Source organism: Apteryx mantelli, chromosome 2 (genome assembly GCF_036417845.1).
Source record: "Apteryx mantelli isolate bAptMan1 chromosome 2, bAptMan1.hap1, whole genome shotgun sequence".
NCBI classification, from domain to species: Eukaryota; Metazoa; Chordata; class Aves; order Apterygiformes; family Apterygidae; genus Apteryx; species Apteryx mantelli.
The window spans coordinates 104869811-104897350 of record NC_089979.1 but is presented as its reverse complement, the minus strand read 5'-3'; the positions used below and the strand labels follow the sequence as shown (position 1 = coordinate 104897350).

Genomic DNA, 27540 nt, shown 5'->3' with positions numbered 1-27540 from the left:
ATAGAAGAGAATGACCATGGTTTCCCGTGGAGCTAAAAGGCAGTAAGATGCCTTTTACAAAGTCTCCTATGTCAGCTGAACCACTTTACAAGATGGATCGCCAGCAGTATCGAAATCTGTTAAAGAAGATGTGCATGCCTTTTGTGAGAGGTCCTGAGAACAGACATGATTTTGCCAGCTTTGAAGAGAAAGACAGTAATTCTTTCCTTAAATTCAATCCATACACCTCTCCAGGAGAGCTGAATTACCCTTTATTCCCACACCGGGATGATGTGTCTTTAGTAGATCCTTGCTCAGGTTTTGTGAGTCGAGGAGCTGATGATGAACCAACATCAACCAACATTGGACCAACATTGGAAGAGCTATTGAATCCCTGGTGAACTACAGTGATGTGAAACCTCACCAGTGGGTCCCCATCTCAGGAAAGAGAGGCCAGACTGCCCACAGGAGGCAGATGATCCTCCTAGAGGAAACCAGCCAGGACAGAAGATGGAACTCCAGGGCAGTGTCAGCTGCTTCTATCAGGGCGCAACTTGGAGGTAAAGCAAGTTATTAATTTTATTTTTAATCACAAAAAAATTCATGATGCTTAATAAACAAATAAAATTAGTTTCTGAACACCGTTCCCCAAGTTTCTGAAAGAACAACCTTATAAAATATATTTGCATTGGACATTTGAATGGAAAGTTACAACTGCAGTAGCGCATTTGTATGATTCACTGTCCTTGCTGTAACAAAGAGGAACCAGTCAGCAAATTCTAATGAGCTTTTCCAGAAAAGCAAATCTTTGAAACTAAGTAATGTTTTTAAAAATCTATTTATGTAAATCAAGAAGTTATATATAGGATCCATAATGAACACCTGTTTTAATGTGAATTGAAATAACCTATCATTCCAAAGAGTTAGGGAATCCCCTGAATTTTTCTGTATCTTTTAGTATTTCCTGACAAATAGCAATGCACTTCTCAGATTTAAGACCTATTCCAATGTCTATCTGATGAGAGAACAGAAATCCTTTAGGGCTGCCATCATATCTTGGTCAGAGTACACGTTACCTCTTTAGTTCATAATAAAGTGTTATACCTAGAACTGGGTCTGATCATTTCATATTAGTTGCAACCTCAGAATGGAAACTCTCACTGTTTTTAATGTGAAAAAAAATTTGGGTTCATGGTTAATATTTAAAACTATATTTCAATGAAAATTCTGGAAAGCAGAACTATCTATCCAGAGCTTCTAAAGGCAGACATTATTAGTAGTGAGCAGTGTGCACTTTTCTAAAGGTTAAGCAGATTTGAACAATTTTCATCGAGAAATGCTCTTTACAGCTAGAACAAAATGTTATGGGAACTCAGGCAACATTCTGAAGTCTCGGAGATAGGAATGTTTTTACTTAGTGCATGTATAAAGAAATATAAATAACCTCATTACTCCATTTTACTATACAAAGATAATACTTATCAGTTCGCACAGTTAACTGTAGTTTATCCATATTATTGTCACCATTACATTTCTAAGTGCTGTAAATTCAGGCCATGGTTTTGGTTCCTTGTCTTAGAACTTTTCCCTTCGAATCACTTTAAGCCTATTGCAGTCCTAAAAACAAAAAAGAACCTAAGAAATCATAAAGGATAAAAAATAGAAATTCCACCCATTTCCCTCTTTCTTCTTGTTCATCCCATATCATTTGTACTTTTATTTGTCGGTTATCATGATTTCTATTTACATATGAAATTAGACCTCAGGCATCAAGCAGAGATTGTCAACTGTTTTTTTGCAAGCCTCTGGAAAAGTGAAGGGGAAGGAAGGTCTAAGCTATGCGATTCTATCTGATGGTTAATTTTTCCAACACATAGACTGTGGCAGATGGAGACATTATTGAAATGAACCTGTATAAAATCTAAAACTGAATGTGATCAAGTCAGCAATCCCAATTACAGTCAAGGAAGTGGTCCGAAATGGAGAAAGCAGATACAAGCTCTCTGGTGACTTTCTGTTGATTTTCCAGTGGGTGAAGTTCAGTATTAGAGTGAAATACTGACTCCACTCCACTGTGGGCAAAAGTCAAACTTAACTCCGGGACAAAACCTGGAAACAGATTTAATACAGTGTCAGTTTCCTAAGAGAAGCTCTGCAAATGTTTTTCCAAACCTAGTTTTCATTTACACATTTTCCTGTGGTGCTGAGGTATCAAATACAAATGTGTACCCATAGATATAAAAAATGGTTGAGTTTTAAGCTGCTGTTTTTAACAAGACTGCATAAACAAATTTCAGATTTCAGCAATACATTTCAGAACCCAACTACCAACCCACAGGCACATGATGCAATGAAAGTTGCAAATCTCTCTAGATATCAGTCCTGAAACATTCCACAGCTAAGCTAAGCTGTTTGGGGAAGTTCTGCTGAAAGAGATCAGTTGTGCGTTTGCGAGCAAATTCTACAGTCACTTTCTCCACTGTGTCAAGGATGAATGGAAAAAAAGAAAAAAAACAGAGACAGAAGCAGCCTTTGAGATGGATGAGCTGAGGTGTATAAAACATTGCAACATACAGGAGATCTTCTGTATGTGAGAAAATGTAGTGGTGTGTCTTTGGCTTGTCAACACTGTTGCTTTGAACTGCACCGGCAGCCTTTTTTATCTGCTGATCAAAGCAAGTTTATGGAACTGTGAGGCCCTGTGGTATCTAAGCATATGTGTAAAATTGGCAGAGAAAGTCATTCTAAGACCCCAGAATCAGAGCCTACCAGAGAAGGGACATACCTTAAGAGCTCTTCATATATTCTCCCTCAGCATAGGGAAGGTGCACAGTGCTAGAAGACAAGGTCTTGAAAGAGTTGACTTTTTGCCTGTAGATTCCCCTTCTGTCATTCATATGACAACAGAATTTTGCCCCCATTTCCATGTGGTTTCAAGTTTCTTTGCATTGCTTAGGAGGCCTTGCAGGATTTGTGCCTGGAAACCTGGCAGTGATGCCTTCGTATCCAGTTTGTTAATAGTACTCTATTTTTCATGGCTTAAGACAGGGTTGGGAGTGGGGATTGCAGAAGAAATCAGGACATCTCATAAGTCTGATAAAGAGCAGAGATGACTTCTTGCCCCCACTGGAGGATGAGACACCTGTAGATACAGTTTTCTTCAAAAACTAGGAAACGGGAAATACTACAGAGTTTACCTATAGGCTTGACAGTAACCCTTGCTATAAGAAATGAGCAGTTACTTCATGCCACTGTAAGAATGGCCATATTTGGACCTGTTCAAAAGCCCGGTGAGTCCAATGTTCCATCTTATGCAGTGGATAATTAGCAAAGAATATCAGAACAGAGCAAGTATGTCATCATATTTACCCAGAGTAGTTTCCCATCATGTGATGATTTGTAGACCAGGGATTTCCAGAGCTGGAGGCTGTGTCTTTGTAGATAGTAGTCATAGATTCATAGATTTTTCTTCATGAATATATCCAGTTGCTTTTTGAACTCATCACCTAACTTCCAACCCCCCCTTTCCAGATAATATGTGAATATGTTAAACATCAATGTCCTAACCACAGATGGGTTATCTCCGGGTCTCTCTACCAGTGATCTCCACCTACCTTGAAAACTGATCATTTATCCCTTCCTTCTTCTCTGATCTTCTAACCAGTTATTTATCCATATGAAGATCTTTCCTTTATTCCATAGCTGCTTTAAGAGGTTCTGGCGAAGAAATTTGTTAGCAACTTGTTGAGGAAATTGGGGCCACACTACACTCACTTCTCAATGGCCTTTGACTAGGAAGAATTCCCTTCCCTGTGGTTCCTCCTCTGAAGCAAGAAGCATTTTCTCCAGACTAATGATCATCCAGGATTAAGTTGCACATTGAGTGTGAGGCATATCAAAGCAGGAGTCCAGCCTTTCTTTTCAAATGATGTTTGAAAGTCACTGAAGCCAGTTCTGGTGCTGCCCAGTTTGTAACATAGGTACTTAGTAGGCTAAAAGCTTTTACCTGCCCTCAGAAAGAAAAAAAAGAAAGGTTAGTCAGAGGCAACAACATGTAAAGCAAAGAGAAAAAAATGTGCAACTTAACCATAAAAATAATAATTCAAGGACAATCATAATATGTATAGCTTATAACCATTGGAGCATATAAACAAAGTTAACTAAGAATGAAAAAATGTCCTACAGTAGGATCAAGAATACCTGTCAGTGGTAAAAAGTGCTATTAAATAATTATCCATCACACACTGAAATGTTTATAGCATACTGCCTAATGAGCCAGTAGCTCATCCAGAAAATAATGCATAAAACCCCAAAATAATCTCTTGAGGGCTGAATGTCATTACATAAAACACAAATATGATTTCACTAAGGATTTGATTGCTTATGGTCTATACAATCATGTATTTCATTCTGCATTAGTTTTTCACTAGCAGAGGCATCTTTGCTTATTCAACAGCTTTGTTCTTTCTCTGTTACTTCTTTTGTCTTTCCAATATATTGGAAAGTATTTCAGAACTATTGTTTTTATGCTTATGTAAAATCAGTTTTCAGTGGGTGGTTTGTAGCTTTAATTTCTTTAAAAGGAGTAAAAGAAAACAGAGAGAAGTAGTAATGTTAATGGGTTAAATTTATTTTTCTTATATATAGAAAAGTAAAATAATTTACCAAAGAACTGAAGCACAAGAATCTGGAAGAGCTTTCTGTAAACTCTTCAATTTGTATTACCATCTCCTGCTGAACTCAGTACTCCTACTGATTTTAAAAGAAAAAAGGTCAAAAACAGTGCACAATTTTCAGGTGAGAATGAGGTGCGGAGAAGCTTGTGAGACTTTGCTTACTTTGTGAAGCCTCTCTGCACATGTCTTTATGTGGTGACATTGAGAATCTCAATTTTCACTTTAAAAACAAAACAAAAAGATGTTCTGGCTTTCATGGTTTCTGGGAAACAGCTTAAAAGTCTGAATGAGTGCATCTTCAGTCTCTGGCTCAGAATCCAAAAGAAAAAAGGATGAACCCCAAACTTCATTATCCGTCATTGAATCCTGCTTTGTCAGATTAGGAGACTAGCTTAAATAATAAACTGGATCCGAGAGTATCATTAAGCTTTTGGTAGTTAAAAGTGACAAAGCCACTGAGTTCCCAACTTGGACAAGAACAGACCATGCTATTTTCAATTCTGTGTACTGAGCAATAGTCTATCGGCACCATTTTTCCAACAGCATGTGCTCACTTCTTGTCTCTGTGTCACATTATTGCACACTTAATAGACTACAGTATAGTGTAAACATAACTTTTATATGCACTGGGAAACCAAAAAATTTGTGTGACTCGCTTTATTGCGATATTCACTTTATTGCGGTGGTCTGGAACCAAACCCGTAATATCTCCAAGCTATGCCTGTAAACCTATTAAGCAATTACAACATTTCAGAAATAAAACTCAATAGAAACATTTCTACATAAATACAAGTCTTATATATTTCCAGACAGCATTTAAAGTTTATATCAGGCTGAGACAATGAAGATGCAGCCACCATGTTTACTGAGGGTCAGTGCCTACTTAGGATACATTTTTCAAAGGAAATGTTTTATTTAGACAGTGATTTAGTTTGAAAATTCTTCACAGTGCAAAGTTCCATATATTCTTGCCAAGCTTCTCAAAAGCATCAACTTAAAGTTATATCACACTGCACATTAAGCCCTTTTAAAAAACAGGTCACGCTATTTCAATATCTACATATAGCATTTAGGATACTAATAAACTTAGTCTCTTGTGCCAAAAACTGTGATTTTCTTTTAAACTTTGAGTGATTAGTTCTTTGGGGCAAGAACTAACTTTGCATTCTGCATGGCGGTTTTCAAGTTTTAGTCTTTGAACTATTTTCTCCAAAGCGTACATAAAATTTCTACAAATAACTAAGAAAAGTAAACTTATTATGAGTTAGCTCTAAGTTGCTAAGTAGAGGTCTTCATATGAATTGGAAATTTTTTAGGGAGCCTGGAAATAAAAAGAAGGTTGAAAACTACTTGAATAGTACATTCTGGATACTGAATAATAATTCCCAGTGTTCACAGAGAGTGGTGTTATGGCTATATGTCTGCCTACCCTTTTTACTATATCAACAATGTATAACAGTGCTACTTAGAAATGCACCTTTCCCAAAGTCACAAAAAGCATTATGCTACTTAATGACACAGCTCTTTAGATGATGCTCTCCTACATATCCCTTACCTTACTTAGAGGATTGCTTCATGTTTCTTATCCTGGTTCCCTAAAGGAACAACTTGTTTTCATTTATCCTGTTCATCTATCTGTTGGTCCCCTAATAACTTTTGACTTCACTGGCCAATTTTTGCCAAATTTGACAGGGACATATATGTCTCAAAGATGAATTGCATGCCTTCAAGTTTTTTGAAGAGTCAAATTTGGGGAGAAGAAAGGTTTAAATTAGTGTTTCTGTTGAGAGAGATGATACTCCGGCATTATACCATTCCTTCTATTTGGCAGCAGCTAACTTGGTTATCAGCATGCATGTACTGGCTGACATGGCAATGTGTGAAGTTGGCCAGATCATAGCAATATATGCTGTGATGTTATTTATTGCTTACTTTCATCTTCAATGTAATTTAATGTATTTTTGTGAAAATTTTTAATTCCTTTCAAAGTGGTAACAATAGGTAAACAAACATTGACGTATTGGGATTTTTTTGGGAGGCCATGAGTTGTTTTCACGTAATTTAAAACAATAAAGATTGCTGCAAATTGATTAACACAATTAAGAAGCCCTTTCTTTCAGGTTGGAGAACTCTGGTGAAAGTTGCTCCTGCTCCACCTCACCAAAAACATATTTTTGCATTTCATGTGAATCCCAGTCTCAAGGTAAGGGTCTGCTGCTCTTGTAATGATGCAAAACATTTAAATCATGTCACTTCTAATCTGCTTTCCATTTAACTTATATTTTTGCCAGTGATTGCTGTAGTGTAGTGAAATCTTGGACTATTTCACGTCTTCAGTCAGATATAGTGAAGTAAGCACTGTATTTCAGGTAGCTGTCTGGTAACTGTTGACATGATCAGTTTTTAATTATGACCATTTATGTTTTTTCTATTGTTCCCCTATCTATTTAGACTGAAATGTAAGAGTGATACTATTGGTATCATACATGTGTAACTGGAGACAGAGTTAGAGAAAAATACAAAGAGAAATATACAAAAATTCCAAAAGTACAATTGAAATTATATTAGTATTTTAATATTTAGGCAAGCCCATATTTGTTATTCTCACATATTTAATACTTAGACACTGCCTTATTTGGGACAAGTCCCAAATAAATTAGTAAGTAAAAAGACATCCGTGCTTCCATAGCACAAGTCTAATTAAGTCTTTCAATAGTGAAAATGTAATGGCATACTGAATCCTTCTACACCAAAGATATTATTCCTAGTACTTAAAGTGTTGCACATACTTAGAGTTCTTTAAGTTGGACCACCTGGATAGCAATGAACATCACACAGTACATCAGGCATTTGTGGGGGACTGCAAAGTGCATGCTTTCTATGCCATTTTATAAGTAGCATAACAAATGGGAACCCACATTCCAGAAGAGTAGAGAGGCAAAGACAGTTTTTAAACTTGTATTCACTATATTACATTTTACTTCCTAAGTAAAATCTCCAGAAATAGATCCACTCTCGGTCTCCAGCGCTGGTTAGTGAAGAACGTGAAATTACATGTTTCACATTTGGATGCAAAAGAAGATTCTTAACTAGGGAAACACAAATACATTCAGTTCACCCTTTTAGCAAGCAATCATGGTAAAATATATGTTGATAGCAATGTTCTCTACTATCTATTCCATTTTTTTTAGAAATCAAACAATCCTTCTGCAAGCTGGAGAGAAGAAAAAGCAAGGAACTATTTCTGCAGGTGAAGTACTCAAAAGTGAGAGACCATTTCTTTTAAGAACAGTTTTTGTCTGTGTTTTACTTCATCTTTTTATCATTGTTTGCTATTATACACATTTAGATAGCTGGGCATATAAGAATGCAATCAATTTTTCTACCATTCTGAACTTCTGGTATTGTAACAGTAATTATTTAGCATGGGATTCATCTCATTAACTTTAGTTATCTAAAAGTTTGTGTCCAGTCTGTGCAAATCATCTTCACTTCCTCTATAGGCAGTGGAGAGAGACTGGAGTTTCCAGAAGGGGATTCAGTATATCTGTCTTCAGCACCAGTCATAGGCATGGTATGACTGGTATCTAATCTCTATTTAGAAGAGTCTCGTCTCATTTAACTGACTCTTCAAGCCTAGACAAAATAAATCCCATCATCACAATAAGCTTATTGGAAGATAAACTACTACTTCCAATTATGGAGTGATGTCTCACATAAGAGAAGCCTGTGAAACTGTACCATAGCTACTTGTTCCCCAGCAAGCAATATACAATTGCAGGTTTTTCACTTGTCTTTAAAGTAGAAAATATTCACCTTTACTTTTTTCCACATCTTTCTTTGTCACAGAATTTTATATTGCCTAGCTACAGTTGGCACTTGATAATGATTATATTGGAAACTTTTCCTCTTTTTTCTTATTGTTGATCTAGAGCTTATGAAGAAGTTTCTTGGGATAATATTTTACCTTCCAAAATCCAGCCACCAGAATCAACAGTAGAAGTGATGGCTGATCCTGTTTCCCAGTATTTCACAAGAAGGAGATACAATCCTGAATCTGAAATAAGCCAAGTCAGTGAACAACTTCTTGTAAACTGTTTATAGATTTTGCTAATGAAGTGTAGCCTAAATTTTGTGTTGGTCATACACATAAACCCACAGTAATGATTTCAATCCCAAGTGAGCACTAAAGTCAACAGAACACTCCAGTAATTGCTTCAAATGGCTCAATATTTTTTCCCTTTTCCCCCTGTAAGTTGGTACAGAAGAATTTGACATGCACAGTACTAGAAAAGAGGACAAGGATATCGGTGAAAAACTGATTCATATGAATGATGCTGTAACATAACAAATATCATGCTGAATTAGTTTATTTGTGATAATTATTTGTAATAATTATTTTTACAAAGCTAAAATTCAGTCCTACCATTGGATCTGCACAGATCGTCCTTCCCCTATGTGTTTATCTCACTGGAGATTGCCACATGAAAATCTATTAAGCCAAATTAATTAGATGGTATTGCCTTACAAGAAGCATCTGATTACGTTTTTAGGTTGTTGGAGGCCTCTGGGACAGATTTCAAACAAGATCTTTCACCTCTCCACAGAGACCTGTTGATTTGTAAGTTTCATTTTTTGTGAATATCAGAGTCCTCTAAGTATTTCCTTTATAAAGTCTGTGTACAGTTCTTGTCAGAAGACTAACCTCAGCAGCATTCTATAACTAGAGAAGTTAAAATATTCAGTCAATGAATATATGAAAGTACACTCCAACATGCTTTTCCTGTGAGAGAAGAATTAGAAGAAATCTGTAAGGTTAATTATTATGTCATGACTGCACACATCTGATGTTTTCATTGAGACATGATATTTATGAAGACACTACAATAACCATACACATTTACAGACTCCAGGCTTTTTCTGCTCTCTGTGAAATCCAAAATGATCTCAGAATGCATTTTAGATGAGCCCAGTAAAGGGTGACAGAGGAAGTTCAGAAGGGCTGAGCAGGTGAACCAGGTAGAAACGGGGAAGGAAAAGGTGGTCATAGCAAGGCAGGAGAACTAGAACTTGCCTGCTTTCCAGACTGTGAACCAGCAGGTTTGCTTGGGCAGACTCAATAGGTGGGTGTGCTACTGGACAGAATCAACAAGCAATGGGAGAGGCAAGCACCTGTGCAGGGTGGCAGGGAGATAGAGCATACTATCCTTACTGTTTCTTGGATTTTGCTCTTTCAGGCAGAGCAAGAAGGAAATTCAAGCCCAGTGTTAAATTTTCCAATATTCCCCCAAACTGAATGTGAGAAGTGATGCAAGAAGAGAAGTGCATTTTCAAACAAAACTTTCTTACACAGGCCTAGGAAATTGACTGAAGCCCAATACCTGCGGATGAGGGTTAAAAGATGAGACTGCCTGCTGAACTGCGTCATTTAGCATATATGCCAACCTAATCATTTATCACGGTCTTTTACCACAATTCAAATGAACATTCATCATTCCAAGAGAAAAACTTCAGCTTTTTCACCATCTCTCTTTTGGGACCTCATAAATATTCTGTCAGACTATTCTGCCTGGCAAAAAGAGGTGATTGATATATTTTGTCTTCAACAGCGTAAGCCCAAGCTCTCGAACCTGTCATATCCCTTCCTGTATGTAAGTACAGTCTCCTTGGGTTCTTTCTACATTCTACATTTTTGATTTAGCCAAGCAACCCAAGCAACCCATCTGTCCCATTTTCTATAGCATGAGTTGTACATGGACTGTGGGATCTATTAAGGTCTTTTTTGGTGCCAAGGGAGGGGGAGTGTTGAGTCTCCTCTGCTTGTGGGTAACTCCTTTCTGCTCATATGTACTAGAGCTGTCATTTGTTATGTGCTGCAAGTTCAGCAGGTGTTTGTCTTCATCTTGGGACGTGCCAGGCAAGCAGGGCAGTTCATCTCCGTGTTTTTTCTTGTGGACCATTTTAATAAATAACTAGAATTTTGGAGCATGCAGTATGTCGTTCAGCTGCCTTCACCAGCTCTGTTATGAATAATGTACGTATTTGATTTCCTTTCTATCCAAACAGTGGCTGTGTTGGCATGGTAAATTTTGAAGATGTTAACAATGCCAATGTGGACTTAATCACACTTGCTTGTGTGCGAACTTCAAAACCTCGCTACACAAGCTCTGCACAGTATGTTTTCTTTATTAGCATGATTTTGGTACCACTTCTTGAGTTATAGTTACTTGTGAAACAGGAAAAAAGTCTTTAGTATCTGGTCTTGTGCCACAATAAAAAGTTGGGGGGAATGCTCCTTATTCTTTTGAGTAACTTGAACGAGGTTCCGTTAACACAAGAAGCACAGTGGTCTAAAGATTGAACATGATGAGTCCTTTTCAATAACTGAGTCAGCAATAAATGGCTTACAGTGGTCACTGCCTACAGTGGTCAGTGTAGGTCTTTATAGATCTAAGGGACCATTCTGCCTAGATGTACAAAATTAGTCAAGCTAGCTGATAATACAAGATGAGCAGAGAGATCTCTGCTGAGATGATGATATAATAGATTTTATCTATCTATTTGTGTTATGATAAACCAACATGCAGCCTGTCCTGACTAAGTATGAACTTGTCATAGAACATAGATGTGTCTGTAACAGATCAGTGTTACGGCTTCAGGGAAATTATGCTCCTAACACCATGCACTATGCTTTTAAATTAAAAAATGATGATTAGTTTTTTCTTTCATTTTTCAGAAATTCAAAACTTTCTCAGATTTTTTTTCTCTCCCCCTCACTTTTAATTCACAAACCTTACCTGACATTTTGTAAAATGGCTTTCAAGGAGATATCTTTGTCAGAGGAACAAGCTGACAGTAATGTAAATGAAAATCGTATGTTCATATATCCGTCTCTAAGCACCATTTTGCTGATATCGAGGATGGCGTTTCAAGATCCTAGAGTTTTACTATGATCCAAGTGACCCGGACATCCATCTAGTACTGAATGGTCATAACAGACCAACAGTAATTGACTGTCAGACCAGAAGCTACCCTGAGCATGCACGTCCTGGGAAGTATAGTCTCTCTGTGATAGTGCCAGTGCAATATACTGTTGTTTTTGTGTAATGAACTCTTCATGATCAACAGGCTCTGACCTAGGCTGGGAGACAGAAATCAGAGTATACTCTCCTTTCTGCTGTTAACCTTTCTAGTCTAATTGCACAAGCAAGGTTTAAAGACTGGGCAGGCACTTTGCCCTTTTTCCGCTCTAAAAGGGTTGTATGTGAAGCTAATCTGAGCACATCTGCTAGATCATACCCCAAAACACCTGACTCGTGTTTCCTAATGAGGTTGAAACTGTCTAACATAGGCATTTCTATAAATGCCCAGCAGCAGGAATAGAAGATTTACCTCAGGATGTCACTGATGCAGGCTCAGTGGAATTTCTGTGGATGACAGCTGCACTTAAATTTTTTACTGGTGTTCTCAGGGATTGAATTAAGTGAGTGCTCATCACTTTTGAAAACAATGTCTGTTAAAAGTACCCAACTACACATTCCCTTGATTAAATTTAATTTTGGACAGGGATATGCATAATACCCAGAAAATTCTGTAGTAGTAATAGTAAATCTGGATTTTTTTTTTGTTTTTATTTTATATAGTAAACTGTTAAAGATAAGGTTGTTAGTTTAAAAAAGCATAATTTCAATAAGCATAGTGGGACAAAATTGATGTAAGAATGCAATAATTTTAGGAATAGTTTAGCAGCTATATGTAACCACGTATCAGGTTATCAGTATTCTTATGTGACATGCATAAAGCACCATTAATGTAATCAAGCTATATCTAACTCTTTTAAACAATATCATTGGTTACAAATTCCTTACCAAATTCAGAGGAAGTAGCTTTTCAACTTTTCTAAGTATCACTGATTCAGAGCTTTACCTTACTGATGAGCAGCTTCTGTCTTTTGGTGTGCAGTTGCCTTAAAAAAGATCAAATCATAAATTAGCCTGTACCTTTCGATTACTGTAATTCAGTAATTAACTGCGGGACCCAGGAATTTCTGCTAATGCCATTCTGAAGAGTCCTTAACTTCCAGAAGACTGTACTTGTTTACAAAGTATGGCATACTCTCATAGTTCAAGCACATCTTGTGCTTTAGTATTAATGAACAAGTGTGTTGGGTGGAAAAGCAAATGGAGTTCTTCAATGAGGTAGTATGGCTTGAATATTGTAATGTTGAAAATATGCGATTTTTAACTTTAGCCACTAGATGTCCTTTGAGTTTGCAAAAGTTCCCTGAATGCCATTAGAAGCACCTCCTTACTTTTACTTAGATCATAAACTTCAAAATTAAAAGGTTAACATTTTAAGTCTTTAAAACTTCCTAAAGTTGTCTTTAGTAGGTTGAGATGGTAAGAAGCATTTATTTTCAAGCTTTGGAGAGCATGTCTGAAAATGGTAAAACAAAAGAGGAAAGAGTCTGTTTTGTTTACCTTATCAGATTTTTCTCTTTGCATAGGTCTTTCCATTCTGTGTTTTCAGTGCTCTTGGGTAGTCCACATTTGTGAGGAAACTACAGAAGAGATATTTTGCTGGGGGAAGCCAGAGGAAAGAAGCTGTAAAAATATTTCCCTCTCTGTTCTGAACAAAGTGCAGGATGCTGGGCCTTGCTCACGGATGACAGAGTATGTGCTAAACATTCCCAGTTGCTAGGAGCTGGTGTGGAGGTGGCTGGAATTTCTGAGCTGCAGCTTAGGTCTATTCACTTCTGTTTCTGTTATCAGTTTTGGGGAGAATGCATATCCTTTTGCACGTGCTGCCACCCTTTTGGGGAAGAGCACATCACTCTTCAAACAGCCCTACTCATCAGAGCAGTAGATTCACAGGCAAATTAAGGTGCTATGCTTTGTAAGATGGCTGACTTTGACCCATATTACTGTAATTAAACCTATTAATACTAAGCTTTAATGTATATTATGCACCATTCTGTTTGATCTCACATGCTGCATAACACAGCTCATCTGAGTTTTCACAGCTTTCATCTAACTTCTGCTTGAATTAGAGCATAAATATTAGAAAGAAGTTTTTAAGAAATGCCCTTTAAAAAATATAGCATACGTAGGAGATTTCTGCTATGTTTGTATAGCATACAACAGAGATTTCTGAGTTTGTAGAGAAGTTAGCAGAGCTATTAAGCCTTGGTTCTGCCATGTCATATTGCTGTTGCTGTAGAGCTTTGAGGGATAGAAGCTAATATGTGCACTGTGCTGTAAATAGACAAACAGCTTGTCTGGAGCTAGTTGCTGTGTTTGATATCATTGTGGCTTTATGTATTTGAGCACCAGCTTCCATATCACCTTCTCCAATATTTGCCATGTCCTCTTCCTGATTTTCAGTGAGTGGGGCTGTGGATTTCACTGATTTCTGACAACCAGGAGAGCAAGAGCTCTGAGACCTAAAATATTCTGACATCTTGGAGACTCCTAACATCTCAGAAAAAAACTCTGAAAAATTCTACTAAACCTATCTTAAAGTATATCTGTTCTTTGTGCCTAAGACTGTCAGACATCAAGATTGCTACGATTTTAAGCAGAAGAAAGAAAAACTTCAGAAAGGAGACATAAAAATGATTCCTTCCTTTTTCTTCCTCTCGCTCTCTTTGTGTGTTTGACAGTAGTTATGGACAGATCCACAAAGGTATTAAGGTTCCTAAACTCCCACCAAAATTCTTGAGAAGTGAGAGATGTCATTTGGATTTAGAAGCCTAAATATGCTTTGCAGATCAGTAAAAGGTAAAAATCTCTCTGCAGATAGTCACTTTCACTCTTTCATGGAGTATCATCAGTTGCACTTCCTGTCTCTAGCACTTGGGCAACAGCATCAGCTCTCAGGCAGTACTCCAGAGGGAGATACTGTTCTTCCCCAGACCATGCAAGAAAGTGGTTACCAGTCAAATTATTAGCAAAGCTGAAACTAGCTGAAGAGCCATTTGTCATGTAACTTTGCAGAGACAAACAGGAAGAGCGGTGAACCTGGGCATGTTTTGTATGTTACCCTTGTGCCCACCCTCTCTTCCTTTTGGCAGAACAGGAAACCATCTTCTGTTTTTCTTTTCTATTTTTTTTTAAGGAATTAGAAAAAAAGATAAAAGTCATGACTTATGCTGCAGTGGAGCCTAAAAGCTCCTAATGTAAGATCAGCCTAGTGAACAAGGCATTGTACATTTACACACCACACCAGATCATACTCTGAAGTGCTTACTGTGTGGTTTGGAAGTTTTACAGGTGGGAATCCAGATGCAGTGGGATTAAATGTCTTGTCAAATACCCTTGGGAATCTATAGTGAAGTCAGGAGTGAAACTCCTTATATCCAGAGTCCCAGCCTGTGCCTTTTTTATCAAACTCTAATTTACCACTCTAAACTTTAAATTATTGAAATTGTGCTTTGTTTAAACTTGGTTAAAAAGACAGATGCTTTTAAAAAGCAAAATTAGCACAAATTGTTGGCTGTAGTTCTAAAAGTTAGTCTGAGATAGAAGTGAAAACCTAGGGATATAAGCTATCTTGTAAACTTTCCATTTTACCTCTGAGGCTCAAACACAGAATCATTGTGGGAAAGCCATGCCATAAGTGTTGTGACTCAGCTACAGGTACTAAACTTATGAGTCTGAACTTATTATTAATCAAAATTATGTTTGTGATCTGGTGGTGACCTAATGTGGCCAGTGTGCATTTCCATGAGGGAGCTGTGGAATGTCTTTTTTCCAGTCAGACTATTCATCTTCCCACCTGACCAAAGATCCTGAATGGTAATTCAGTTCCTCTCATTCTCTTCCAGGCTTTCATTAAAGCCTATCTTGGGAGAAAGCAATTGATGACATAATCTCTGGTGGTCTGTTCCAGCCCTGGAATATGGCATCATTCTAAATATCTTTGGTTTGTATATTCACTCCTAAATTTGCTTTGGGATGAACTTATTCCTTTCTTTCATCTTGGTTATGTTGCCACGTATGCCTAAGAGCTAGAGCCCTGTAGCATTTCTTTGCCAAGGATGACATACAAGTCTTTAAAAAAACAAGGCAGTCAAAAAATTAGGAAGTTGTTGTGGACGAGCACTCTGAAAATATCTTTTTAAGGCTGTTCTACTCTAATATTGCTTTTTTTCACCAAAAATGTTTTATAAAGCATATCGTGATCTCGTTTTACAGCTCAGTGCTCCATCCACTGGATTACATTGTCACAGTGCAGTAGTTGTAGGCCTGAATCTTTTCTTTTCGTGCCACAGACTAGCAAGCTTCCAAATTGAATACTTTGTTGCTTCTGTGTATTTTCATTGAATGTTGCTTGTGTGATTTTGTTAAATGTACTAGCCAACGTGTGTCCAGCCACACACTGCTTTTGTTGTTGTATATTTAATTCATCATTTTTGTCTTGGTTTCTTTTTCTAGTTTGTTTTTTTCCTATTGTCTCCTCTTGTCTCCTCTTGTCTGCCTACTTTAAACTCCATTCCTGTATTTGCTTTCTTTTCTTGTCACCCATGAAGTATAAATCCCATTGGAATCAATGAGCTGAATGTATTTGCTTACAAGATTTCCTGAAGAGGGATGGAATTGAGGATGTGTTCATACACTTTGCAGAACTGAGACCTTTACTATTTGTTTTAGAAGATCCTTTGGAGTCTGAAATTATTATTTGTGTTTTCCTTGCTTATTAATTTGCTTGTTTCTTACTGATTTGATTATTAATTATTTGATTATAATATTTATTTATCTATGGAAGATGAATTGACTTTATATGTCATATAGCTGACCATATACCAGGTATGGAAGCAACTGAGCTAAAGAGTATGTTATGGGCAATGGGCCAGGCTTTCAAAAATAGCTTTGCAACCATGCTTGAAAACCAGAATTCTCAAAGAGCTCACATTCTGGATGCAATGCTGATTGCTAAGCTCCTGCAAAAATCTGGCAACCATCACAACAAAACTTTTAGATACTGAGAACTTTTAAATATCTGTGTACTGCTTCAACCCAGGTGCATATCAAGGAAGAGGAGGAAAGTCAGAATTCTGAGGTAACATTGAGTTATACGTATTTTCAGCTCCCTTAGGCAAGTTACCCAGAGGAGGAAACTTCGCAACACAGCTGCACTGGCTTCCAGGAAGGCTAGGCTGCTAAATTCTATGGGCACTTTTGAGAGACTCTGTGCTTTTAATCAGTGAAAATAAGTAGTGACCCAATTCATTCTTTCTTGATATTAACAACTACTCTTAAAAAAACTCTCTGTTATTCAGAAATGCATTTTGAGCCCAATAATTTTGAAAAACTATACAGAAACTGTTTTTTCTTCATCATATGGATTCCCAACATAATTACCTGCTGCCCTCTTTTTTTTAAACATCTTTATCAGTATGTAATTTTGCATAATAATTCTCTTCCACCTCCTAGCCACCAGCTTTTTCATTTAGTTGACCTCTTCCCCAGTCAGCTGCTGAAACAAGGTTATGCTCTGTGTGGTATTTTAGATCTGCAGGTGTTTTAAGGGTCAATGGAAAAAAAGCCTCCCACGCGGGTGATGGCGACTTCCTTTGTAGCATTCATGGGCAGGGCTCTGGTGAATGCTTAGTTTGACAGACACAAATAACTCTCTTTCCTTCTTGGCATTGCTAGAACTCCCTTACACCCTTAGTGTGTACACTTAGCATAGTACTAGTAGAGTACACTTAGTGCATTCCAGCATGCACAATGATAGTACATACTGATCAAGTTACATATGTCTTGTATTCCTCTCTTCTGTGTATTATAACACAGCAACTTCCTGATTGCTCGCTGTTTTGCTTATTGCAACCTCTTGAAATTTAACAGGAACAGATAGGACAGAGTTTATGTTTTCTTGTTCCACAGTTCCTCTGCCTCTTGAATTAAATAAAAATCTCCAGCAGTCATTAACACAGACTTGCTACTCATAATTCATAAGCTCTCATAATATTCAGTAGATGGCAGTGGTACACAAATATGTATGCATTCTAACTTGAACTGTTATTTTACTTAGCAGCACTTTTGAAACCTCAACTGGTTCTTTACCATAACACTGTGGTAAGGTAGATTATGGCATTAGTTTTCCAGAGATGAAGACTGAGGAGGCTGAAATGACTTGTCCAAGGTGTGTGAGAGAGAATAGGACCTGACCAAAATCCATTTCTGCAAGCAGTTGATTGAAATGGTAACTTTATACATACAGTTTCCAGGAAGAAAAAGTACTGAGTGTTTCAAATCCTGCAGTTCTTGCACAAAGCTGTTCTCTGAAACTGTCCTTTATTCTTGGTTTCCCAAGTACATTAGGCAAAATTCTGCTATCACACCAGTGTATCTGTAGTGACTTCAATCATATTTTTTCAGTGTACAGTCAGCCTCCAACTGACTGTGTGCATGCATCCCTTAATCATCTTCAAGTTACCACAGAAACCTCACAGGCCACAATTAGCTGGAGACAGGACCCTCTTCTGCCGTGCACCTTGCATAGTCATTTACATGGGCTGCCTAAGAGCTTTCCCACAATGTATCTTTTCTTCAGAACCTGACAGCTTGTCCACCGTGTATCCGTTTTTAGTAATTTCCCAGTTTGAGTCATGGGGGGGGATGCTGAAATAGCCCACTTTGACATTTTCCAAGTGAAGATTTTGTCACTTGAATTGATTATTTGTTTCTGAAAGATTAACTTAGATTAAAGAAAGGGGTGAAAAGCAGAAACAAAATAAAGCTGTTTAAAATTGTAGAAACAAAATGTTCCAGTTGAACCTGGTCCAAAATATTTCTGGGGAATTACATTTTTATGTTTTTGACCTTTTAGAAATTCCAAATCCATTTGGGAATACCCATTCCCTATCCTGCTTTGATGCCTGAGGGAGAAGTGTATGAAATACAGCCTAAAACACTTTGTTCAAAAATCCTGTTGGTCCTATTCCTCACACTGCACAGAGAACCTTGATTTGACTTCACAATGTCTCTCAAGCACATTTTTCCCAACACAAGAGACTGTATGAATTGTGTTTCCTGACACAGAATCATGTCTGAGGCATTTGAACTTAATGTTATTCTGCTTGGAAAATGGGATCATGGGGTAAAAGAAGAGCCACAAATGTGTGACACATAGGTCCACCTGGAAGGGAATTCAAGGTGGAAGCCAGCTGTGAGTCTTCTATAATGTGAGTGAGACCTGAGAGGCCTGTTTAATACTTGCACAAACAAGAACTAGTAGATGGCTTTATGACTGGTGATTTAGTTCTTTGGGTTTTATATAATAGTGTGTCTAAGAAAGAGTAAAACGTTAGGAACTCTTTGCTCTTGTAAGTGCAAGGTGAGACTGCAGACTGCATTCACTAGACAATTTTTGCACAAAGAACTTGCATACTTCAGTCGCTCAAGCTTAAGTGCTAGATACAAGGTTTTCAAGAAATACAAATGATCTGGAGGATCTTGAATTTGCTTCCCATGAAGACTGTGAGATGGAACTTAAGTGGCAAACCTGGGCATCCAACACCATAGGAGAGATCCTAGAGTATCACTCCCAGCTGCTGTTTCAGAACACTGTGGTTCTCCTGTGGGTCCTGTGTAGTAGGGGGATGTATTGGGTACCCTAAAGCATCTCGTATGACTCTAAATGCCCATATGGGTGGCCAACTAAGTTAAGTCCACACTGATTTTTCTGAACACTACCAGGGAATAAAAATCTTCAAAGACATCTCATGGTGGACATATTAAACAGAGGCAGACCAAAACAGAGGCACTCAGAATCATTATATTCCAGCTGAAATCTTAGAGCTTGCATAGATTCAGCTGTTAAGATGTTGTATGTTTCTTACTGTTGGGATTAAGAGCTGCTAGTATGATAAGAAGGAAGCGTATGGACAAGAGAGATGTCATGGTTACAGAAAGAAAGCTTGATGACGACAGCTATAACCACAGAAGACTTTTATATGTTGCCCAGTGGTAGCCTGGCACTTACTTGTTTTCTTCAGCAGCAACAATCTGGTTTAGCAGCTCATCAGAGCAAATACACTAGAGCTAGACAGCATGATCCAAAAACAAAAAACCAAAGGGGTATTTTTTTAACCTCAGTTTCTTCTGCTTTATCACATACATAACCGCAGCACATTTTTGCATCTTCTTTGCAGGTTCCCAGGAGAGCAGCTGCTTTAGTGTAGTGTAAGCTTTCTTACTATCCCAGTACTTTCAGCTTTTCTCTTCACATCTTTTTTCTCTTTCAGGGCAACATCCTTTCAACATGTTATGAAGTTACCAACTTCTGTGAATACTTTTTAACAGACAGTCTAGAACAAATCTGCATCTTGGTTCATCTCTCAAGCTTGATTTTGTTTTTCTTGGTCAAGTTTGGTCATTTGTGATGCTTTTCTCTTCAGGAAAAATATGCTAACAAAAGGAATTAATTATTACTAGGAGTGCCAGGTTGCTAGTTTTGCAAACTTTAAAGGTCAGAAGATTTTATCAATCAGATGCCTCACAGTGCATAGTGTATTTGGATATCTCCACAGTTGTATAGTTATGTTAGGTAACTCCAAATATGCATATAAAATGTTGCAAGTTATTATGGGGTTTATTATTGTGATCTTCTCTTCTCTGTGACACTCATACAACAATTCCAAGGAAATTAATTTCTCTATTATATGTGAAAGATGTAGCTTGGTATGTAGGGCAGTAAAACTGTTGACAGTTTGACTAATTCCTTCAAAGTGGAACCACATTTTCAGATTTGGCTGAATGCATGTGCTTATATTCAGATGCACTCAATGTCCTTGTGTTTGTGTGCCTCAGTTGGATCCCTGCATATGCAAATGGCAATTTTTATACAGAGTTACCTCGTCTGTAGCTAACCTGACAATTGTCTACGTTTGCATGAAAAGGCAACTTTGCCTGCAAGCCACTTTGAACAATTCTGAAAATACGTTGCTTTGCTGTACCAGATCCTCAGGCCTACTTGTAACCACTGCATGGCTGCTGTTAAGACACAGAGAAGATTTGTTACTTGCTTAGCCAACTACCTGGGGATTCCCTATGAGTAACAGCTTCCCAAGTGCCACAGAACTGTTGTACTGATTCTACAAAGCCATCTGTGCTGGAGGGTCTCACACAACAGTGTGACCAAGAGAATATAGCAGTGTATGAATATATGGGTATACACTGAATATATGAATGTTCAGTAAATATATGAGTAGTGCAAGGTTACTCCAAAATAAGGCAAGGAACTAGAAGAGGCTGCTGCTAGCTCTGAGTATATGGACAACAACATGTGCTGCTGGTGCTCCTGTGGCAAGTATAGTTCTCCTATAGTCCTTTGTGTTTATAACTCTGGATTACATATAATAGAGGTAGGTACGGCATTTTGTCATTACCTCTGCTACTCTGGTGAGGAATTTAAGGGCCAAATTTCCTAGTACACAGTTCAAAGAATTATCTGATAAACCACACCTCCCACATGTGTCCAGTTTTGCAGCCTATGCTGAATTTAGTTTTGGAGAAACAGCTTGTCAGCTGTACTGAAATTCTCTATGATTTCTTATAACTAAAGGAACTGTTTATTTTTGCCCAAAATATATGGGAACCAAAAAATACCTCAGAGACATTATTTTAAAGGGGGCACTGTTATCATTCATGCAGTCTGCAAATCCATGAAAGAGTGACTCAGGCAAGGGTCATGATCCCAACTATTTAGTCGATTCAGTGGATGAAAGAGCTTGTCTTGAGCACTTACTCCCAAGTGTATGGGCAGTCTGGGCGTATGTATAATTCAGTGGTGTCCTATTTTGAGCTGTCAGTATAGAGCAGTACTGATGAGGCTCTCTGAATGACTTTGTGTTGGAAAAAAGCTGCCATATTGGGGTTTTAATTTGTTTTATTTTTAATCTTTATGGATTCTCTCTCTGAATTCATACTAGTATGTTTTCTCTCGATCTGCCTTTTTTTAATTTGGTCCATCTCTGCTTCATCTTCCAGCAACTACTAGTAAAATTTTCAGTTGTGTTACCTCAGATAAGCAGAATTTTTTACTCAGTGTTTTTGAGGAACTTTCTTTTTGAATTTCAAATTAAACCTTAACTTTGGAATTAACAACAGGGTTAAAGGAGCACACATAAAAAGGCACATACTGTCTCAGTCCAATGCTGCAAGCTAGTATTTAAGTTGATATATCTAAGCAGTGTTGATAGTATTACACATACACGTAAATTTATTCCTAAAAGATTCTAGGTAAAATTTGGAGAATTTTAGAATCATTTGGGAAACCACTTGTGTTTAGGCCACAAGAAATTGCACCTATTGGCCTAAAGCCTGTTACCTAAATTACATCCATGTTTGAATATGGAACCTAAATATCAACTAAATCTGTAACACATTTTTAAAGAATATTTCCTTGAATGCTTTTTGTGACCTCATTTTTTCTTTGAGATGAAATGTCACTCTTGGTCATGAATATCATATAGGTATTCCAAGAATTCAAACAGTTTGGAAAAAGAAAAGAAAGGAAAAGCCACTAAGGAGCTCACTTTTGCCATGTCTAACCAAAGGTTTTGGGTCAGATCATCAGCTAGATCATCATAAATTTGCTTCACTGATACTAAAGAATCTATGCCAATTTACACCTTCTAAGGATCATTCATTACATTATGATGATTTTTTTTACTGTCTATTCCCTATCCATCTTGGATATAGAAACACTAACTATTTTATAACTTATTTGTAAGTCATATTTCAAGCCTGTATTCATTTAATTTACTGTTTCTTGCTCTCCTTCCTTTAACTTTTTCCTTTAGCACTCCAAATATCCCTGGGTACACTGGCAAGGTTCATTGGACAGCAGCCCACCCGGCAAATTCTAATCTTCCATCAACATCCCCATCAATAATTGCACAAATGCATGGGTAAGTATGAGGTATATTTCTCAGCTTGTTCAGAAAGATTACAGGTAAAATCCTAATTACATTTATTTAGTTAAAGAACAATTTAATATTAAGCATGATATTTCCTTGGCTTAAAAGATACAGAGCACTGGACATTAGATACCTGCACATAATCTTCATTCTAAATCAGCTTGTGATTTTAGGATTTTTCTGGAACTTTGTGTTAAATTATGATTTATAAAATGTGGATTATCTCTACATTGATAAATCTCTTCTCTAGCCATGGTGGCAAAATCATGGCTTAAGTGGTCATGTTTTTGATTGATCCCTATGTGTTTTGAAAGAGGCCCATGTATGTCAAAGTTAAAAATTCCCAAAAGAAAACTGTATGGTGTTCCAAAATGGTGTTGGCAGACCCTTGTGAAATGGATATTTGCTATACAGAAAACAGCTGTTAGAATGGGGTGGACTTACTCAGAAGGCAGTGAAAGGGGAAAGCCTTCCATGCTCCCACACTGATGCCGGCCCTGTGAGTAGGAAATTATAGCCTCTCATCACTGTTATGGCTACCTCAGGAACTGATTTAATGATCATTATTCTCTATTGCTTTTCCATACAAGGCTTGTTAAAACTACAGGCCACATTTTTAAAGTATTTAGGTGTCCTGTTGATTTCAAAGGAGCTGGACACTTCAGGACAGCTGAAAAGACATTTTTCTTTTGTTAGTACATAGAACTTCTGACATGGGCATAGCTCTAAGCCAGCCTTTCTCCCACTGGCTTGAGAATAGCTTAATAATTATTAGCTATTTGTTTCTCCTCTCTCCTTTATGTTTTTGTACTTTCTCTTTAGATTCTGATTTCTTGTTTTTCTGAGTGATCTAGGACACTATATCCACATATTCCTGAGACATTTATCTTTCATTAAATTGTCTAACTGGCATTAGGATTATGTTCACAATGCATCCCACTTGTATTTCAACACTACCAGTGAAGAGTGTCCAGAAAAGGCTTGAGAAGCTTTAGGGAACTGCCTGGGTTTTAAAGAATTCACCCTATCAAAGTGTTTCATCATTGAGCAAAATGCACTAACTTCCATATCTGCTATCCACCATCCTTTTACCTCTGCTCTTTTTCTCTTGTGGTTATACTTAGAAGAGAGGCTTTCACCTCTAGTCGCAGTTTGCTGGTGACACAGAATGAAAACACGCAGCAGGGTTTTGAGGTTCTATAGGCTAATAAAGCTGAACTCAGAGAAGCCTGATGCAGACTAACTTGCTTCTAAAAGTCACAGACAAAGAAAAAAACAAATGCATCTTAGCAGAGATCACTGGCAGCCTTCAGACAGATACAAGATCAAGAGCAAAAAGGTGTGATCTAAGAAAGGGAAACACATCTGTTACTTCCTTTTACTTTCTACAGGCATTAGTGTGGGTGTAGTTCATAGTGGATGAATTTTCTTAATTTTGTAGTGGATAGTAAGAATAGGGGTGTTGTTGTGTGCTAAAGGAGTCTTTCTAGAACCATAGCAGAATCCTCTGACTTTTTTTGAAGAAGGGTGTATAGGAAACAGAGAGTATAATCACACCCGCATATTGTAGACTAGATTTTACTGCCTTTTTTCTGAGTTGAGTGATAGGTTCCCCTGAGGGTAGTACCACTGGTTTTCAAATTGTAACAGTCCTATTTTACTTTCACTGGGACTACTTATGCAGTAAGATAGTATTTACTGAATTAGGATTGAGGGTTATTGCCCTTTATGAAACTGCTATGTAAAAATATTATGGGTGCTGAGAGTTTCCCTCCACAGTAGTTAGTGATGCCCATAAAGGAGAGGTACTTAATACTTGATTCCTCCCCTTTGTCCAATCAATGATAAACATCCTGCTCATCTCAGCAGTCACAGATTGAGCTAGCCTGTAGTGGAAAGGTGAAAAGAAGAGAGATTATTCCTTGAATTTGGGGTCAGACTACTCTAATTCACCTCCACATGCTTTTCACATGGGAGGTTATCTCATTCTTACTGTTTTTAAAATGGTGACTCTTTTTTTCTCTCCCTTTGATCATTCTCAAGCCATGATTGTAATAATTTCTCAGAAGGTAGCAAGTGGTTCTGTCTGGTGGATATTTCTGAAGCTGTTTCATTTGACGTGTCTACAGAATATGTCCAGTCTCCTGAAGACAATTATGGATATCAGACAGAGCCTCTGCTCTACTGCTAACATGGTCTAATAAATGTTCCTGTCAAAAGTATCAGCAGCATTAGATAGACCAGGTAGCAATCAACCACTTCTGCCCTGTATTTCTATTGCATGGAGTTTCAACAGTATGTGGAACAAAATCCTTTATACCTATTATAAGCATTCTAAAATCAACAGGGTTGTGTAGGATATAGAACAGCAGACATATGGTTTCTTCATCTTTGACTATGAATAGTATTTTTATAAGTCAAGCTTTACTGATGTATTTTTATTGTATTTGTATTTCTAGGTAATCCCAGGATAAGGTCAGAAAATTAGGTTTCAAAGTCCTTTAGTGCAATTAAATTCTGGCAGCACTGTTTAGCTTTTACATAGGACAGAATATTTTATGTTTTGTTTTATATTTTGTTTTGTGTTTAAATGAACTGTCCATTGGTACCCAGAAAATACAAATCCATTTGAAACACCAGTTGTATAAAAATGTCATGGCCTCACAATGGTTAATATAATACTGGTTTTAGTTTGATTTTAGAGACAAGGGTGGTACGCTTTCAGTTAGTTGCTTAGGAGACTTTCAGAGACCTGGGAGATTTCAAGAGGGATCATAAGGACAGAACAAAATTATTCTCACTTGGAGACTGAGTGAATACGAGATACTGTGCTCAGTTCTGTGTCAGCCCTGTTTTGGATGAGCGGTTTTGCAGCTGAGGGGCTACACTAACTAACGTTGTAGGTATGAGATTATTTATAGTGCCTCTTCCTGTAAAAGATTAGAAGAGCATATCAGAAGTCTAGCATAACTTGTTCCCTCCCAGACTGTCCCCCACATACTTTCTAACCCTCATCCCAATATTCTGTACCACAGGGACAGGGCATCTGGAGCAGGCACTGCCTACACCATGGTGCCAATGGAGTGTTTTTCTAGGCTCGAAAGCCAAACCTCCAGCATCACAAGAGTTTACTCTCCAGGCACCATGGTGCCTTGTGTGCCTGAACATATTCGGCATACTCATGGCAGTTTTCCACAGACTGTGTGCAGGTTAATTGTGAAACGAGTGTGTGTGTGTCCAAGAAAGGTTGGAAAGAAGCGAGAGCAGAACATACCTTTCTTACAGCTGTGGCAGACAATTGTCTTTCAGCACATGTTAGATATATCCAGAGACTAAGATTTAAAGCTCTTATAAAGAATTTCTCACAGTTGTTCTTACAGAGGCAAATTCTAATACATTGAATATTGTAAATTGTTAGTATTCTCTGAGACTAATGGGCATAACTGTTTATGAAGAATGCAGTGAGGGGGAAGAAGGGGTGGATTTTTTAGCAATATAATAATAATATAATTTAAAAGTCTTTTCTGTCTTTTTGTAACTGCAGATACATAGCAAAACATGGACGCTCATCTCAATATAATCACCAGGGTCCTTTTCCCCAAATGCTTACTCCAGTTAGTCCTCAGAATTCTTTCAACAAGGTACAACAACAAACTATTAAAGTTTAAGAAGCGTCAGACCTCTTTACCTGTGTAACTGAGAGCCTCGGTGTCTGAAAGTGAGGAGGAAGGAACAATGTGAAGATGTGTGGATATTTTAAATACGTAACAAAAATAAAATAACACAGAAGTGGGTGGTTTTGGTAGTCCTATTACATTATTCTCATATTTATGACTTACTAGCATTGATAGTTAACACCTTATTAAAAACAAGGGGAGTCTTAAGTCAAAGGCTGGAAACTTGCTCTCAGTACTGGATTGCCATGGTAACCAAGATAGAAAATGATACTATAGGAATTCTATCAATTGACATATACATATATGACATATGTATGCAAACACATCAACACACACATACATAAGTGTATTATTAACTAAGAAATCATTACAGAGCAACAGCACTTCTCACCACCTGGCCTAAGTGTGGCTTGCAAAGATGGTTAAGTGTCACAGAGTGAGATTTTAAAATCTGCCAGTGCTGGCTCTCTGTGTAGTAGTAAGTAAAAGGAGCCAGGTTATGTTCTTTGGTCTGGAGCTTAATTGACATTATGTGGCTTGCATCCATGCTTTAACTTTCTCTTCTGAAAACAGTTAAATATGGAGGACCAAGGGCCAATACTCAAGCCTGCATCTTAGTACTGTTAAATTTTCTGGTGTTGGTCCAGACAGCATAAGGAAGTTGCATCCCTGAGAGAGAGAAGACCAAATGTGACTTTCAGTTCAGGGAGATCTAGTCTGCTCCATGGGCCAAAATAGTCCAAATTGTTCATCGTAATTTAGGCTCCCTGACAACTTGCTCTAGATTTTGAGTCCTGAGGTCTCTGGTGAGTTGTATTACCCAAATCATCTGTATTGCTACTCCGTTACCTCTCTTGCTTGCTTTTTTCCAACAGGCTTGTGAGGGACACTATAACTGCAACGTATTTGTAAGAAGTAATTTTCCCATAGCCAGTTAAGGGCTTTCTTTGAACGATTATAAAACGTACCAATGGTAAAAGGCCTTTTCAAGAGTAGAATGAGACTCATTGGAAATACTGGAATATAGGGAATATAAACCACAGAGCAAGGAGACAGCAAATCCATGAGAAGAACTAACATCTCTCAACTCAAAGTCCTACATCTTTGCTGCTAGATCCCACAGGCTAGACCCTCAGCAACTATAATGGGAATTGAGCATCCAAATCCCTGATGTTGCTGTGCAAATCTCAGCCACAAGGGATATACGTGCCCCTGGGGCATGGAAGGTGACAGCTAAGCAAGACATGCACTGACACTAAGGTATACACTTTCTCCTGAT

General features: G+C 37.7%; 1 protein-coding gene across 1 annotated transcript; it reads left to right on the top strand.

The window, feature by feature from the left end:
* Nucleotides 1–10: 10 nt before the first annotated feature.
* Nucleotides 11–26252, top strand: SPMIP7 (sperm microtubule inner protein 7). Its single transcript, XM_013952750.2, is given in 11 exon segments — nucleotides 11–58; nucleotides 60–348; nucleotides 351–539; nucleotides 6776–6858; nucleotides 7847–7920; nucleotides 8588–8726; nucleotides 9209–9276; nucleotides 10265–10306; nucleotides 10722–10829; nucleotides 22468–22575; nucleotides 26129–26252. Coding segments are annotated over 11 exon segments (1272 nt in total).
* The last annotated feature ends 1288 nt before the right edge of the window (nucleotides 26253–27540 follow it).